Raw genomic sequence first — 18091 nt, forward strand, 5'->3', positions numbered from 1 at the left:
CTTCAAAATTGCCCTCACTGTGCTTGGCTTCAGCTGGGGTCTTAAAAAGCAGAGGACTTCCTTGACTGCTGCTCTCATCCTTAGGTCTGCTGAGACATCTGTTGTTTTGTTGTGGGTTGTTTTTTTTTAATTTCCTTATTACTTTTCTAGCAGAGGATTCTGTAACATGTATAAATATCTTAATCTGGCTGTGTAATTGTAAAGCTTCATAGGAATTCAGGTACTTCTATGAGAGAAAGGAACTTTTTGGAAGAAGGCTTTAGAGTTTTTTCTTATTCAAAAAAAAATAAATCTATGTACTGTTGAAAGGATCTCAAATGCCATTATTTCATGATCCCTGCGGCCAAGGGTGCCCTTGAATTTCACATTCTCCACCAGCCCCTCCATCTTGGTGAGACAAAGGCCTTGGTTGCTGGCTGGGGTCACCATTAATAACATTTCTTGGCTTCTTTATCACTTGGGGAAGGAAGTTATTATCAGCTCATTCTGGCCTCCTCCTGGATTGCTTATGCTCTGCTGTGTTGTCCCTCCAGCAGATAACAGGGTGGTTTCAAGCTATTCCCTTCATCTCCCATAGAAAACAGATGGTGCCACTCAAGAAAGCATCTAAATTAGAATATTTTTTTACTCCCTTTGTGATCCTTTTTGTTGAGATTTGTTTGGAGGTAAGGAATTGCTCTAAGGGACTTGGTGTTACCTACATGCATTGCCCATCCTGTCGAAATTTCCATTTAGTAGAATATATATAGTGTGTGTGAAATATACATATTTGTGTGAAATGTATTTATTTATATATGGATACACACACTCATATAGATATATATAAAAATCTCTTTTTTTGCATATGCATTATATCTATATCTGTATAAAAACAACTTTTTTGATAACTCAGTTAACACAGACTCTTCTCTATTATCTATGGACAGTCATGGAAAGGGGATAGATGGAGAAGCAGGCTTGGTTGTAACTACTTCATTTAACCTGAATCATAATTTCCTTGTCACAGTTCCTTCCTTTTGAGTGCAGGAGCCTGTTGGCTTGCTGGGATTCAGCTAACTGTAAGCAAATTTCAGCCCACCCACTATTCTTCACTGTACATAGTTGGAAGTTAGTAGGTTTAATTTCAGCTGGAGTGTACATTTTTTTAGTCCCCTGGTGATTAGACTGCTAATTTCAGTAACCTGTTGGCATCCTGCATTGGCAGTCATCTGTCAGACTTGAATTCTGCCACTGTGCTTTCAGGCAGCAGGACAGGTATATTCAGGAGGAGCCTTTGGGTGCGGAATTTAGTTTTTACAATAATGAAAAGTCCTTTATTTTTGGTTCATTTTATATCTTCTGGAGCTGTGTTCATTCTGTGTGTGTTCCTGACTAGAGTATCTAATGAGTCAGAAATTACTTTCCTTACTTCCTCAAGCCCTTGAGAGTAAATTTCAGTAGGCCTTGCTGAGTGAAGTGTATCTAATGCATTTTCTTGTTTATTTAATCTTTTTATTAGCATCAGCAGAGATATGTGTGATTTGGTTGAGCCCAAAAAACTGAAATGCCTTTATCTGCAGGAATGTCACTCAGATCAGGCACATTGGGAAGTGCACTGTGTTCCCACCTGCTCTGCCCTCATTTCAGACAGCAAGTACTTGTCAGTCCATTTCTCAAATATTGAATTCACATTTGTTCTAAAATGTACTTAAATAACTGTAACTGGGGAAAACACTGCAGCAGGAGCAGCTCTTAACAGATGGAGCCTGGTCAAGTTGTACTGCCAGCTGGAAAGAGAGAGGAGAAGCTGAAGCAAGTGTTGTCTGTTTCAATGACTAGCAGCCCAAGTCACTGACAGTCACAGCTCCTCCATCTCAAGCTGGATTCTTCTTGAGATCCAGAAGAATCTTAAGGAAAAGGTATAATTTATCCTGAGGTTTGTAAAGAGCTACTTGAACACAGTGTAGTGGAAAAGGTTTTACACTTACTGTGGTTATATTGGTGCTGCCATCTTTGAGTGTGAATTAAATCAAGTGCTAGTGTTGGAGTAAAACAAATGCATTTTCTGTTCTTTCTCACACAGAAGTAGTTGATTTAAATTAGCTGTTGTGTTGAGCCAGAGATCCTGTTGACATTTGAAATAGTACTGAGAGGTTCATTATTTGAAATTTATAAAGGAGCAAGCAGTAAGATTTATCTCTGCAGTGAATATTGATCCTTTGTGGATTAGCACGTTCAGGGCAAGTGCTGTACCGTGGCTGATGCAGAAAACACAGGGAGAGGACAAAAATCCCAGCTGGGGAAAACTCATAATGGCTAGAACATGCAGTACCTGACTCCAGAAGGAACTTCTGCAAGGCTTTTAGAAGTCATTTGAGAAAGCTTGATTTTGGATGAGTTTTGATATTGAAGATTCCAACAACTTCATTGTAAGTTAGGTGGGTAAGTTGATGTTTAATGAAAAGGTATGAGAGGTGTACTTGGAAATACTCAGAAATTATAGCAAAGTAATTTCATTTTAAATTTAGCTCCAGGTAACTTTACAGAAACAAGACATGAGGAAGTAGTAATTGTTAACATACACAACTAAACTCACTGTAATATGTTATATTTTTATATATAAAGTTAAAATTAGGTTATTATTGGAAAGTGAGACCTTTGTAGTTAAATGTAAATAAATACCTGTTTTATTAAATCAGGAAACAATCACAATTGAAAGCAAGAAAATAATTGTATTGAACATTTCTTGTGGTATAACCTGTTAAGATGCTCCCTGTTATCATAGTTTTGTCTATCCCTCTGTGTAAGTTAAGTAAAAATTGAAATGAAGTACTAACGAAGAGTGAGGAGGTTGAGAGTGTTGTGTATTCATTACTCCCTTTTTATGGACTTGGACATCTTTCTAGTATACAAAGGAATGCTTGATTCTCATTCTCTGAAGTGTCTTCTCTTTTCCTCTTTTGTAATGAGCCCTTGTGTACACAAGTAAATTTCACAACTCTGTTAATCTCTGGTATCTGAAGGTGGCAGTTTGCATGGGAGTTCACAGTTATGCAGTCACAGGTGTCTGGTTGATTTAAACAGAAGTTAAATGTTTGCATTCTTCTGAGGCTTGGGGCCCAAGACATGTTGAAAACCCACTGCAGTCATTTCTAAAATTAATGTGTATTAAATAATTTTCTATTTCCAGAAATACTGTCGAGTTTCTAGAAAAAGATTTCTCAGCTTTATAGAGTGATATCTCACTTTCCTATGAATCATCTTTCCTATATATGTATGTTAGAGGAAACAGTAAATCAGAAAAGTTGTGATCCTTGGAGTTGCCCAAACTTTATCCAAAGTATTTGTGTATTTATTTGTTTGCTAAAAGATGTGGAGGGAATACTCAGTATTCATCCAGTTTTATCTGCTGGTTCCACTAAGAGTCTGGGCACAGACTCTTACTTTAAAAAACCCAGAAAACAGGAAAAGAACAAACCCTCAGAAGTAATTCTATGAGCAGAAGTGGGTAATAAAACTTGATTTTTTTATTAGTAGTGCCTTGTGCTTGACTGGGGTCCCTGAGTTAAAGGTTTAGTCACAATTACAGCACCTGTGTGGGCAGGTTATCTGTTCCCACCCCTGTGGCTGTTCCAGGGTGTTCCCTTGGGATTAGGGAGTAAGGGGGATGCTGTTTTAGACTGTGTATGTTTAGGAGTCCCTCCTGCCACCCAGCTACCTTTGCAGAATGTGCAAAAAAGTGAATTGTCTTTGAAACATCTTCCACTGAGTCAGATCTGATCCAAGTCAGGTGAAGGGTGGAAGTTATGAGGGTACCTGGATGCAGACACACGTGCTGTGACTGCAGGAGTGATGCTTCTTTCCAGTCTGTGTCACCTTCCTGACAGCAAGTCATGTATATTTATGTGTAACAGATTTTGGTGGTGGTGACGATGCTTAGTCAGAATTATTAATCTAATTATGTACCCACATCTGTCTGAGAGCAGTTGTAAATCTAGAGGATGCAACCCAAATGTTTCTGAATGCCACCTCTGTTACAGGTCTTTGTAAGGACTGCATTCTGCCCTTCTGGTTTGTTTGCTTTTTATAGACTGTACACAATGGCTATTGTAAACACCAGCCTTCCATTTGCTGCTGGATATAAAACTTTTAATATATATGCCATCATTATTTGAAAAATAGCAAGAAAATAATCCCAGAATACCTTATTGTATGAAAGAGTCCTTTCCATTTCAGCAGCTAGATAAGCAGCCCATTTCCTCTGAATGAATGTTGCTAAAGTAGTTTGCAGTAGTTACCATATCCGGACTGAATTCAGGTTTTCCAGGTGTGTTTTTTTTTACTCTACAGATGGTTTTTGAATGCACTTTCAGATAAACTGAAAGTATTCAATCAATCAGTTGCATATTATGTTTTTATAATAAATAGAGAAAGATTTGGGTGGAAAGAAATAATAGTATCAAGTTAGCAATGTATAGATAGGAATGAAAAGGCATCAATGTGGATGAGTTCAGTCAGAGTTGTTGGGGGAAATGCATTTGGAACTCTTGCATATATTGCATATGAATGATCATTTTCCACTTATGCGTGACATTAGTTTCAGAAATCAGTTTTATTTACACAGATCTAACTAGAGAATTTCAAAAAGAGCAACTTAACTGTTTTTTTTGATGAGCAATGTTGTGAAACCAAGCTAAAACGAATAGGAAATGTTTTCTAGTAAGTTCTGAGTAAATACAGACTAACAATCTAAAAATAGGTGTTAATGAGGGCAGGAGTTGGCACATTTCACTAAGGATTTGAGATCAGAAAAAACCCCCAGTGTTTGGGCTGTGGGAAGGGAAATGTTGCATTTCTTGTGTTCTTTGTAATGGGTAGGGAGTTCACTGGGTTATAATGCAGATAATCTAGTTTTGACCTAAGACTAGACCCAATTGCCAGAAAGGGTTTAAAAGTACTGTTATCATATGAAAAAATATTAAAAATTCACATATTTTGGAGAAAGTTTTGATCATCTTTCACACTGTTGTTTAGCTTTCACTACTTTAATGTGTTGCTCAAGTCTAGAGGAAGAAGAGGTTTCATGAGCAGGTGTTTGTACTGAGGACTCTTGCTGAAAAGGGAAAGATGCTGAAAAAAATTAGTGAAATGGGTTTTGTCATATCATGTGGAACATAAATTATTCATACCAAAAAGAAACATTTGTTTGCTTACATTTTACTTCTTAACTTACTCCTTTTTAGTCTGTGGAACAAGACATTTATAAAAATGTGAGCTATGAATTCACATCCCTGCAAGCACTTTTTTCATAGATCAAACCTTTTATAAACTAATTTCAGAGTGAAGAATAATGAATTTCTAGCATTCATTTTGCTTATGACTTAATTATGATTTATATTTGCAAAAAGTCTTATTCTCAGGAATCTCTTTTTATTAGAATGCTGTTTCCATTGGAGTATTTTTATCAAGTATCCAGATTGCTAAATTTTTTACAAATTTTAAGTGCCAACTAAAATTTTTGAATGCTACCTTCTTCTGAAGTGGGGTTGATTTATTGAGGTAACTGAGTGACTCCTTAAAACTGCTGCTGTTTTTAGAAATTAAAAATTTGTGTTCTGCACTCCTCTGAAAATGTATCCAACTTCCGTATTATCCCATTACTTATCTCAAACTTGTTTCTGTGTGCTGTGTCTTGCCATGATTTTTCCTTTTAAGTTTCTAATAAACAAGACTTTTGAGATAAAACTTGGGTAAAAGCATTCAAAGAATTTTCAGAACTCAGTGGATATTTTGTGTTTAGGATCACAACTTGTAAAACATTTCTTCTCCAGTAAATCAAATTAATATAAGAGCATCTTTCCTTTCTGTATTTAGGGGGAAAAGCTTACAAAAATTTTGAAAATATGTCTAGAATTTGAAGATCAAGAGTCGTTTGTCTTGAGCTTAATTGTTCTTTTTGGTTAGTTTATATTTTGAAATGGAAGCAATCAGTCATTTACAGAAAGATTGTTAATTTTACTTGTGGCCTCCTCTTTTGATCTTACGTTGATAAACAAAACCAAATAATTGTGTCTTCTTACAAAATTATTCAAAGATGACTCTTCATTCAGGATTAGCCTTGCAAATATGTGCAGGGTCTCTCTAATTTGTGATGTGTCATTGACAGGGATACTGAAATAAGTGACGTGCTCAGTAGCACAAAGTCAGTTCAGGTGCACCATTAGTGAATCCCTTCACTTGATTCATTAGCAGTCCTAAAGGGACAATTTGAAACCATATGCCCTGAAAGGTTGGTTTAAAATCATTTTATGTGTAGGTAATATAAGCATCAAGGGTGCTTAAAACCAGAACCAAGATACTTATTAAAAAATAAGTGCAGGTTTCTGTTTGGTTTCATAAATAATTAAATCCATCCTCTGGGTTCCGGAATTATTCTTTCCTGCAGCCTTGGTGTTACAAAGAAGGTGTGGATCAAAGCAATCTCTTGACACCTGCATGTGTGCCCACAGACAAATGTGGTTTATGTAGGAGCTTCCTGCTCACAGAAAATATTTATTATAGGTTGGTTAGAGGTGTTGGGAAATTTGTCTTCTTCAGAATGAAGATTCTCTTGAAAGTTTGATTTATGTTAATGGGGATGGTTTGCAGTAGCAACAGGTTTTAGTGATTCAGCAGCACTGAGGATAAAATTATTAAAATTGCCATGAGGTGAAGTGCGGTCGAAATAAAAATATCTTAATCAGCATTATTTTCCAGTGATCACTTAATCAGGAAGAAAGTGGAGATGATTGTGGTTGGGAAATAGAGCTGGATCTGGGGCACAGTGAGGTACTTCAGCTTTATCATATGGTTTTTATTCTCAAGTGGGCCAAATCAAGTTTATTACAGGAAATTTACATCCTGATGTACCGAACTTCCAAATGATTAATTATTTTTTTCTTTTATTTGCATTAGCTTTAAGGTAATTCTGGAAGAGTATTGAAGTTCTAGGATCTTAGGAGACTTTTCAGGAGTGTGGTTTCTTTAAAAAAGGGCTGCTGTTAATGTCATAACTCCCTGAAATATCACAAAACTAAGACAGTAATTGAAACATTACTTAATTTTGAATTACAGTTCTTTTACCCTTGTGTCAATGCAAAAGAACCAGACTATAATGTACCTGTTCAGTTGGATTGCCCAGCTTGAAATACAAGGAGCAAGCAAATGAGTAAGTTTGCAGTCCTTACAGTACAAATAGTACAGGGTGATGGCATTTTAAATGGTGTGAGGTATGGATGGAAGAGGAGCTTAAGCTGTCCAGGTGGAACAGTTTCTGTGGACATAGGGAAGGTGTTTCTTCTTTTTTTTTGTGACTGGGAACTCAAAATTTCAATAAAAAGCAGTTGTGGAGATGAACTTAATCTAGGTAAAAGTCCTTCTCATAACACCAAGTTCCTACTCAGTATAGTTTTTCAGATTTCCATTTGTCATACATTATATTGAAGTTGGTTTTGTTTTTCTGAATTTTAACATTGTTTTAATATTTGAAATTCAGTTTCATGTCATGAATGCAGGGCTTCATATAACATTTTCATTTCAGATTTTGCCTATAAGGGCCAAAATAGGAGTGTAATTGTGTGCATTTGTACAAGCTCTGCAGCGCTGCTTGGGGGTTTAGAGCTGTGTTGCAATGCAAATACAAACAGGTGAAAACTGCAGTAAATGAAGTGCTTTATGAGCAGGTTTATGCCATGCTTTTAAAGAGGAAACAAGGTATATTGGTACATGTTCATCCTGTGGGCACCTACCAGAGGTGTCCTGAAGAGGAATTTGCTGCTATTTTGGGTTTGGCTGCGTTGCTGTCCTTCTTCTGAGGCTTTGCAGCTTGGTGGGAAGTGTCTGCAGGGACGTGCAGAGAATTTGGGGGGGAAAGTACCCTAGTGGAGGAGTGAGAGACAGGATAATTTGTATGCTGTGTGAGACTTGACAGGTGTGCGTTTTGACAAGTTGTAAGTGTAAGTGTTGGCTAAGAATATCTGGCCACACCAATGGGTCATTTTAGAGAAGGAAAGTTTGTGGTGAGTCTGCTCGCTCCCCTTCTCGCAAGGATTAGAGCATATCATTTAACTAATTAAAAAATATTAAAAGTGCTTTCAGTTTTACAGAGCTTTTACAGCTTTTTTGTTTTCTCCTCAGAAGCAAAAATTTAGTTGCTCATGTAAGGTCTAATGAGACTCTCAGTATTTGCAAAAGAATATTAAATGCCTGACCTCAGTATATTTGCTTTATACGGATATTTTCTTTTAATTAAAATTCTGAGGTGAAAGGGAGGCAAGAGAAGGGAGTGTAAGGCAGTATCCCTTAAAATCCTTCTTTCTGTAGCTTCAGAAATGGAGCCTTCTGCAGTGCTGTGAAATACCTGGGAAGCTGAGCAGGGGACTCAGTGGACTAAAATTGCTGGCTTTCTTCTAGAAATAAAACATTTCTATGTTAGTACAGTATGCACCAGAATTTCTAGAGAGGGTTCATTTCTATATTTTAATTGAGAGGATTATTGAATTATAAGTCAAATACATATTGAACAGTTCTTTATTGAGTGATGCAAAGCCAAAAACAGAACAAAGGAAACAATGAAATTATTGATACCTCCACAACTGCTTTGAGTACATATTTCAGGCCTTAGTTGTGGTTATAACAATAGCTGGTCTTCAGAGTAGAGTGCTGTTACTTAACACATTCTTCCTCCCCTTTTCTTTTTTCCCCCCTCCCTCACTGAAGAGTGGTTGCATGCTCTGTTTATTGTGCAATGTTTGATTTCTTTTTTTTTTCTCTGATATTCATCAACACACAGTGTTGCACAGCTCTTTTTCTAGAGTCTAGTCAAACTAGAAGGTGTTATGTCTGCTTTACATAAGAAAAAGTAATGCTTCGAAGAACCAAGAATTCTCCTTATTCATTTTTGATGCCTGATTTATTTTGATTTTCAGATCATTTAGTAATTCTAAACACAGGTCTGATTGATTGTACTTACAGCTGTAATGTCCAGCATTTTTTGGCAGTCAAATACCAGTTATTTTTCAGACACTGGGGAATGTGAAGTTAAACTTGACTGGTGGAAGTGTGATTTTAATTGACTTGTTTCCAGCTCTGGGACAGCATGAGGGATGGAGTCAAAGCAGTGTTCTGCTTTTTTAAGTGTAAGGCCACCTTCTTCCTTCTCCTTTGTTTTAGCCTTTCAGGGTTTTTAAATGTCACAAAACTTTCTTCCTGTCTGCTCTTGATTTGCTCTCAGAGCATTTCCACCCTCTTTAATAGGTGGAACAGGAGTCTTGTAGCACAACCAGTTAAGTTTTGCTCTAGAATTCCAATCCACAGCAGGATGAATTAAAATTCAATATTTCACTTTGCTGCTCGTATAATAATATTTAAACATAGGGTGGTTTACTGAAATTCTTGAGATGAGAAAGAATGGTAATATAAAAAAAATAATGGCTGTATCTTGATGTGGTATGGAAGTGTTGTCCAGATCTGCAGTGGGTGTTTTGTGAACACGGGGATTGTTTTTCGTTTGAGTCTGGGGAAGGAAAAACCAGAACTACTCCAATATGTTTGGGAAAGGTATTTTATTTTTCTCCCTAATTTTAAAGTTCCAGTTGAAGAATATTTTGTGGTAGCTGTAGCCAAAGTTGGCTGGATGGTCTCTACTTGACCTTGATGCAAACACAGTAGGATCCAGAATATTGTGTCTGTCCATACCATAGTACAGGAATTTGTGGACATGCTTCTCATTCCTGGAAAATGCCAGATTCTTAACTTGTGCTTAGAGATGCTGGCACTTAACTGTTCATCAGGGAAAACATGTCAAAAATGTTCTGAGGGAGTGAAAACTGAATCTTAACTGTTAAAACTGAGCAGAGTATTTGTGGCTTTTATTTTTTACATTGTCTTGACTGATGTTCTGTGGTTCAGCTGCTATCGCTGTTGACTGCAGCTCTTCACCCCTATTTCCTCCTGAGAGTTGGCAGAAAGTGCAAAAGCCTTCTTGGCTATTCTGCCAACCTTAGGTGGGTGGAAAGGAAAGATTTCTTTTCCATCTCCTCTCAAATTATGCTTTAAGCAGCTCTGCCTTGCTGATTGTCAATTACTTCCCCTTTGTTTGGAGAAAGACTGTTTTTTTTTGAGGATGGTTTTCTCTCACACCTCCTTTCTGGAGTTTTTTGAAAGCTCCAGCTATAGTCTGTTTTAAATCAAAAATGCTGTTTACACATTTCATAATCTCAGCTGATAGAAGCCAGTGGAAAATAAATATTTTAGGTTTGGATCAAGCCTGTAAAGTAGAAATACTTGTGAAGTTCCTTTCAGGAATTTAGCCAAAATTTCAAAACTGCAGAACCCTTTTAAAAAACAGAGCTGTCAATATATTGCTTTGCTTTGGGGTTGTGGTGGGGTTTTTTTGTTGGGGTGGTTGAGTTCATGTTTTTTTTCCCAAAGACAGCAGTAAGAAGAATTAGAGAGCCTTCTGATATTGACTTAACTGACAATCTTTAAATTATGTGTTTGTTCTCATTTGCATGGGGAAGCTCTGTATGTATTTTAATAAATACTTTTAGCTAGTGAAGCAAAGGGGTCTTGAAATGGCAAGTGACTAGTTTACCAAGGTGGTTGTTTTCTTTCCCAATCTATTTCCTTCAGAATGAACTTTCACTGTTGTTGTTGACAATTCTGGTGGATACAATTATTGATTTTTACATCTTTGGCTTGACATGGCATTTTACATTGCACAGTGCAGTGGGCAGAAGGCTGGATTTGCTGTGGGATGTCTGATTGCTAAGGAAGAATGTTTTGTAATTTGGCAAGAAAGATAATGGTATCTTACTGCAACTTGTCAGTCAAGAGTACAGCCTTCAGTCTTAGCAGAGTTAGCAGCTTGTTTATCAAAAAGTAAATGCAGCATCGGTGAGACACTGAGAGGAATTCCTGAACACTGTCTTGTTCTGTTTTCTATTTAAGTGGGTTGTGGAGATACATTCCCAAGTGCTGCTCCAGGTGTGCTGCGCTTTCTTTAACAGTCAAAGATCTTTATCTCACTTGGGTTCAATTTGAACCCGTGCCAGCAGCACCCCTGCTTCCCTTCAGTGCTGGGGAGGGGAAGAGGCCCTGGCAGGTGAGGGAGAAGCAGGAACCCCTAGTAGGTTAGCCTGGGAAAATCTGAATTCCAGGGCCAACCCTGCCCAGGCTCTGCAGACAGAAGCTTGGAGCTGGAGGGAGAGTGAGCAGGGCAGGAGCATGAGACTAATTTGCTAATAAAGCATCCAAAACAGCTATTTTACTATTTTGATGTCATTTGGTATAATCCTAATACTAAACTGCATTGGGCTATCAACTATGTCACCGCCATCCTGTGTCAGCTCTTTGGAAGATGTGGACTTTTATCTCCAAGAGTTTAAAACATAACCCCCTTATTATTAAATAGACTGTGAGTAATGCTAATAACTGCTTCCCCACTGTAAATATGATAAACAGACTGCTGAAGCTCAGTGTCACTACTGCAGAGCTCATTGTTTTGCCTCTCTTCTGCTGGATGCTTGCTGTAATTATAATAAAATCCTGCCTTTCCAGGGCCAGGGGGTAGAACATATGTTCCTCTGCCTGCCTGGCTTGGCAACTAGATGACTCCTGAGTGTTTTTCTATGCGTTTAACATGTTACTTCTGATGGAGTTCTGGTTAAATTTCAACCATAAAAAAATTAAATTTCTAACACTTGTAATATTCTCCTTTTACTGAATTTTATTTTTTTCCATGGATTGTAGGCATAAATGGAATGAGTGGCTAGAGCATGAAATGTGGGGATAGAGCCATAGAAACATAAATAAATTGAAAAAATAGTCATGGCAGGTTCACCTTGTTTGAAAATTCAGCTTAGCTTCCTGCATCAGTACATTGGTTGCCCTGAGGGTGAATTGGGAGATTGTTTTTCCTTGCCATGTGTAATTGATTGAATAAGTGCAAGGAATCTTGCCAAGAGGGTGGTGGCACAGTTTTCCCAGGCAGGGTGAGATGGGAAGCACTGGCCAGGTGGAGTGGCCAAGTGTTCTCACAGAAGAGATTTTATAGGTCAGTTCTTACCTCTCCATCTCCTTCACAGAGATTGATAACAGAGTATTTTTCACAGCAGCCTCCTCCATGAACGTTGTTGTGGCCATAGAGAACATGCTGGAAAGTTTTATTTCATGAACTTCCAGCTCTTGTGAGTTGAAAACCAGCAGGAGGAGGCAGTGGCCAGGCTGCCCACACTTACCCCTTGTTGGGAGGAGGAAGAGTTCTCTTTGGCACAGCAAACTGTTCACTAATCTGTATCACACATGGCTAGCAACTTTGAAAAGGGATGTGTGTGTGGAAAATATCATCGATGCCCCTGTGTATTTCTGTAGGCTGAATGAAGCACCAAAGGAAATGCCCATACTGCCTCTCAAAAATCTGCAGAGAAAGTGTGTCACTCTCATATCAACCATGAAAGAAACCACAGCTCCTGTGCAAAAAGAAGGTGCTGTTGTGTGTTAACTTTGTGCTGCTTCTCTTTAGGGAGATGGGGGTGTAAATGAGGGCTGTGTTCCTGCAAATCTGCTTTTCAGGGACCCCTGTTTTCCCTGGCCTGACTGTTTGCTCTCTCTCTAAGGCCTGTAGGACACTGCAGACTGCTTGCCAAAGGTCTGCCTGTTAACCTCCTAGTCTGGAAATCTGTGTGGATGAAACGCTGTCTGCAGAGAGCCTTCCAAGACCCCAGGCCAGGCCAAGTTTTCTATACTTAACATTGCTGTTGCCACAAGAGCAGCAGATGTTTGCACAGTAGACAAACAATGTTGATGATAAAGCAAATTGACCTTTTTTGGAGCACATTCCTAGGGCAATTCTTTTTTTTTTTTTTTTTTTCCCTTTTCCCCCCCCCCCCTTTTTTTTTCTTTTTTTTTCCTTTTTTTTTTCCTGGGGCTCTAATTTTTCTTCCAAGAACTGCTTGGCTCTACATTGACATCTCTGCTAGAGGTGATAAAAAAGTTACAGAGGAGGGAGGTTTTACAAACTTTTCCACTAATGCTGATACCACAAATCATTTAACCTACTCCAAACCTATTTTTGTCGTTGTTATTTGACTGAAGTAGTTATAGTGATGTTTATTTTTCCAGAATCCCTATGGGAACCCTGGAAGATTTCAGAATGTAATAATTAAAGAATGACAGGCCTTTCCTTGCAATATAAAGTGAGGAAGAGCTTTGTGGTTTAAACAGCTATGCTGTTGCTTGTTAGCAAGAAATTCTGCCTTGTACTCTAGCCAGGCCTATAATGGTCAAAAAATGCTGCAGTTGAGAACTACATGTTTGTTTTCAATCAGTTGTTTTTCAAGTTAAAAGGCTCTAATGGCTTGTTTTAATTTGTTCAGTAGTATTAGTCAGTAGTATTGATATTTGTATTCAGTCACTTAGTGTAGCACAGCTCAGGCTGTCCAAGTAAGGCAGTACATTTTCTTATCACTTTTCCTACTGCAAGACCTTTCTTTTAAGGAATAAAAGATTCTTGAAAGTTTGGGGAATCTCTGTGAAGTTGAGTGATATACTTCTGTTTAAATTGCATTTTAGCAGTATTTAAAATGTAATATTAAACCTATTTTTTAATTTTTTAATTCAATATTTTGAATAAAGTTATTTTAAATGTAAAGCTAAAGTAGCACTGCAATGAAAATCTCAGTGTTATATGGCTGCATCTTTACATTTGGACCTACTGGGTTTTTTTAATCATAAGCTGATGTTTCTCTAGTTGGAACAGATGTAATTCCTGGGACAGAATTGATTCCTGGTATTTGAGAAATTTCAGAAAAAAGAGACCAGATTCAGACTTTGGAACCACTGAGATTTTTAAAGGGTTTCATGTATTGTACCACGGAAGTCAGTAGAGCTCTGCTGTAAACATGTGCTGCATTTTTGTGTTGTTACTCTACAGATGCGGTTTAGAAAGCTGCTTTGACTAGGATGAAAATGTTTTGTGAGGGGTTTTAGGTACTAAAACTACAGGTAGCTTGTGTCTTGACTCAGTTTATAGGGTTGCTTTGCTGAACAGAAGGGTAATATGCTTCTGGACAAGGATGCTGTAGTGCCTTGAAGGGCTGCATGGTTAATATTAATGCTCTAAATTGAATTATGGGGTTTTAGCAGGATTATTTCATAAAATTAGAAAGAGAAAATTTTGAATTCTAGGAGAACCCAAATTTGGTTCCTTACATGTGTCTAGGACTATTTAACTTGGTTCTTACTTAGGGTCATTTGCTTTTGGAGCTTTTGAAAACAGTTCCCCACTTCTGTTTAGAAATGTTATTCTGAACAAATTGTTCTGCAGTATGATGCCTGTCACAACTCTTCCCTGCAAATAAATCTGCACTGATTCCATCAGCTCCTGCAGAGAGAGAAATGGACAGAGATGGGCCTCTGTACCCTGAAAGCATAAGCTAATAAGGTTTTATGGGCCTTGTAAAATGGTGACTTTACAATGTGCCTTTTTGGGGTTTTGTGATTCAGCAGTGTGATTGTCAGTGCCTTGTCTCTTACAAAAATAATGTTCCCTTTTCATAGATGTGAAACTGGGTGAAGTATCTCAAGTTGCTTTTTTGGGATCATTGAGCTAGACTGCCTTTGAGCCAGAAATTGAATTTGTGTTTTGGAGACCCATCCCAATCCTGATTATATAACCTTCTTGTATGAACCATATTTACTGAAGTATCTGGTTTAGTAATAGGATTTCATTTGTGTAAAGCATTGAATGTGCCTTTAGAACAATAATTTTATAAAGAAATCCTTTTCCTGCTAAATTACTGAAAGCTTCAATTTTTGAGTTTTTTTTTTTACCAAGGGTTGTGCTATGTATGTTTTGATGTAGAGTTATCCGTAACTTGTTTTGCATACATGCACAGATGTATTAATGAACCAGGGCTGGTTAATTGTAGTGCTAAATGGGGCTAAAAGAGAGGAATAGTACTCCTGAGACTTTTACTGCAAACAGTGCTGGGGTTTTACCTGTCTGGAATACAGTACATTGTTTTGCTTACTGCTTTCAAATATGTTTTAAAAGAAGGGGAGAAGGAAATGAAGCTTAACTTGAAAATGCACTCAGTTTTTTCACTGTATGTGTTAATAATGTCTTGAGTGCAACTGTTCTTCCTTCCAAAACTAAGAATTGACTATTAATTGTTCCCTTGAAGAAGTATTTTTCAAAAACTATTGCATAATACATTGTGTAGGCCAATATTGCCCTTCCACTTACCATTTACCACCATTTTAATTTCTCATTGAATACAGTATTGTCTGGCTGATTGGCAAAAAAATTAATATTGTCCAAAGTGAACTCATTATATTAGACTTTGGTTTTTTGCAACCAGAATTATATAGCACAGATTCAGTGGATGTCTGTGAACTCAAAAGTCTGTGGGAAAATACAGTCAGCTTTACTCCTTTTTTTTTTTTTTTTTTTTTTTAATTAAAAGAGGGCAAAAAGCAAGCTTACTTTGTAAACCTTTTTCTCACAGCAGTTTTGACATAGTTCTTACTTAATTATTTCTAACTTTAAACTTCATTATATTCCTTTAGGATAAATAGGTGTATAAGCAAAATGATCCCTTGGTTTTAGGCCTCTGATTGCATTTATTTTGTGTTACTGTTACCTTGTTCTTTGATTTTTGCGTGGGTTGTTTTCTCATTTTTAATGATTCTCTTTGTTTTTCCTTTGTTTCAGCCAAACCTTTTACATCTAAAGTGAAACAGATGCGACTACATAAAGAAGATTTTGAGATTCTGAAGGTGATTGGTCGAGGAGCCTTTGGGGAGGTATGTGTGACAAGGAGCTGGAAGGGTTTGGATAATTCTCTTGCAGACCTGCAGCACTGAGGAGAAGAGACAGTTCATAACAATACACTGATATTCAGGTTTTTACATTCTTTAGCCATAATGGATATTGTAGGCCCACCTAATGTTTGATGCATGTACATTTTGTTTTACACATTTTTTGATAGCTCTTTTGAAGTCTTGTGAATTTTGAGAGCAGGCAGGCTCACATGTATTGAGAGACCATGTTTCAACTGTCTGAGGATAAATCATTTGCTTGACTAATTCTTTCAAGTCAGGAGGTGGAGATCAGTGTGTAACTGGTGGTTTAGAAGTCAAATAATTGCTAATTTTCCTGATAACTATACAGTCTGAAAGTAGTTTTCAGCAGCTTAATTAGCCAGATATTGACACTGACATTCCAACAACATAGGAAACTTAATTACAGGAAAAGAGATATTTCTCTATTTTAATGAACTTTTGAATATTTTTCCTGTATTTCTTTTAAGGACTTCAGCTGATGTTATTTTCCTTTTCAGTTGTCACCTACTGCTGTGAAACCATACAATTTTTTACTGCTTCTGATTAAGCCATCTCTTACTTGGATTTGCCAGACAAGTCTGTTGATCACTAGGTCAAGGAAACTTTAAAATGTTAGCTTTCCGCCCCATTTTTCTTAATTCTTTTGTGTGCATGAGCTTTGTTTTCATGCAGCACACTGTAGGAAGAGCAAGCTAATGTACAGCAGTGCCTTGAGTTTTTCATGGCTAAATATACTGCAGATGTGGGTAGTGTGGAAAGCTTCTGCAGGAGGTACTGCATAGTGCCTGAAAATGCACATGAACTTAAACCCAAAGAAAAAGAAAAAGATTTACTGATCAAAGTGTTGATTGCCTTTGGAAATGGAAGTTCTCTGTGACAGGAGAGGATTTCTGGAGGCTCTGGCATGTGAGAGAGAAGAGTTGTTGTCAGGTTCACTTTCATATTTGCATCTTGAGTGAAAATCAGTCTTTGCTAGTCTGTCATTGTGGAAGAGCAGACTCCTGTAGGTAGTATGTCAGGAAGAGGAATTTTTACTATAGTGTGTGCCACTACATACTCTCATCCCTATGTGCAGATAAAAAGGTAGTATTTATTTAGCTGCTTTATCACTCTTGGTTTTGGTCCATCTGGAGTGAAGCTTCTTTATAAAGGAGACTGATGGCTGAAGTTACTCATGGATGATTTATCTTTAGTCCAAACTTCTGCCACAGAGAATGTTGCAATCTCCATTTTGATGTAAACACTTCTGCTTAAAAGATTAGCCTTGGTCAGTGCTACCATAGGAGTTCCAGCTGAGTTACAGATTGTGTTAAATGTAAGAAAAATCGCTGATGTTGGTGCCTTCTTGTCAGGAGGATCATGCATAAAACCTGCCTTATATTGTGTTTTTAAGACAAGTCATTTTTGTCTGCTAAATCAGCACCAAGCTCCACAGCAGCTGAACCGCAGAGAAACCGTGGTTCTTTCTCAGGAAGTTCTTTGTGGTGAATCATCCCGTGAACAGTGAGAATGTAACTTTCCGTGTCCCCTTCTGGGGACAGCCTGTGTGATTGGCTAGTTCTTCTCTTCTAGGAACAGTGTTTCTTTCTAATTCCTTATCTGAGGAAGATAACATGACTCTATGATTGTCAAAATCTTCAGTAAGGGGAAAAATGAAGTTCTTTCAGTGAAGATGTTTGGGTTTTTATGTTCTTAATAAATATTTGGAAGGATATGTGTCTTGCTGGCTTAGCAAAGACAAGTTCTACACAGATGTTTGTCTAAGAAAAGAAGTTCTGTGTGAAATTGCTAGTTTTTCTGTAAAATAACCAGCAAATATCTGAGGAAAATTGAAAAATGGACCACCAAATTTTACTGCTACTTAAACCACAAAAAACTACATTAATATTAAATTGCACAATACTTGTATTTACTGAGGCATATTAAGAAATCTGAAAGAATGTATTTTCTTTCCAGCAAACTATAAATGAGACCAAGGTTGCTCTAGGTTACTGGGAGGGGTAATTTTTGTCTCCTGAATCAACATAATTCTGAAATTCTGTAGACTACAAAGTTAGTGCAAGTTTTCTTTGGCACAGTCTCAGACTTGTTCTTATTTTGATTTTACGCTACTCAATTTCTTCAATTTGCATAGTCAAGAAATATTTCCCTTTTTGTTTTTACAAGTTTAATGCAGACAAAAAGTAGTTTAAACTAGTTATTGCTTATAACTGTTAGAGTTCATTGT

The 18091-nt window shown here is 37.3% G+C and overlaps 1 protein-coding gene across 4 annotated transcripts in view; it reads left to right on the forward strand.

The window, feature by feature from the left end:
* Window positions 1–18091, forward strand: part of CDC42BPA (CDC42 binding protein kinase alpha) — a 181351-nt gene that overhangs the window by 42098 nt on the left and 121162 nt on the right. For all 4 annotated transcript variants that reach the window (XM_059467385.1, XM_059467384.1, XM_059467382.1 and 1 more), the window contains one exon: window positions 15734–15825. In XM_059467385.1, the coding sequence (XP_059323368.1) occupies window positions 15734–15825 (92 nt within the window). The remainder of the gene's footprint in view (window positions 1–15733; window positions 15826–18091) is intronic.

Source organism: Ammospiza nelsoni, chromosome 3 (genome assembly GCF_027579445.1).
Source record: "Ammospiza nelsoni isolate bAmmNel1 chromosome 3, bAmmNel1.pri, whole genome shotgun sequence".
In the NCBI taxonomy this organism is placed as follows: domain Eukaryota; kingdom Metazoa; phylum Chordata; class Aves; order Passeriformes; family Passerellidae; genus Ammospiza; species Ammospiza nelsoni.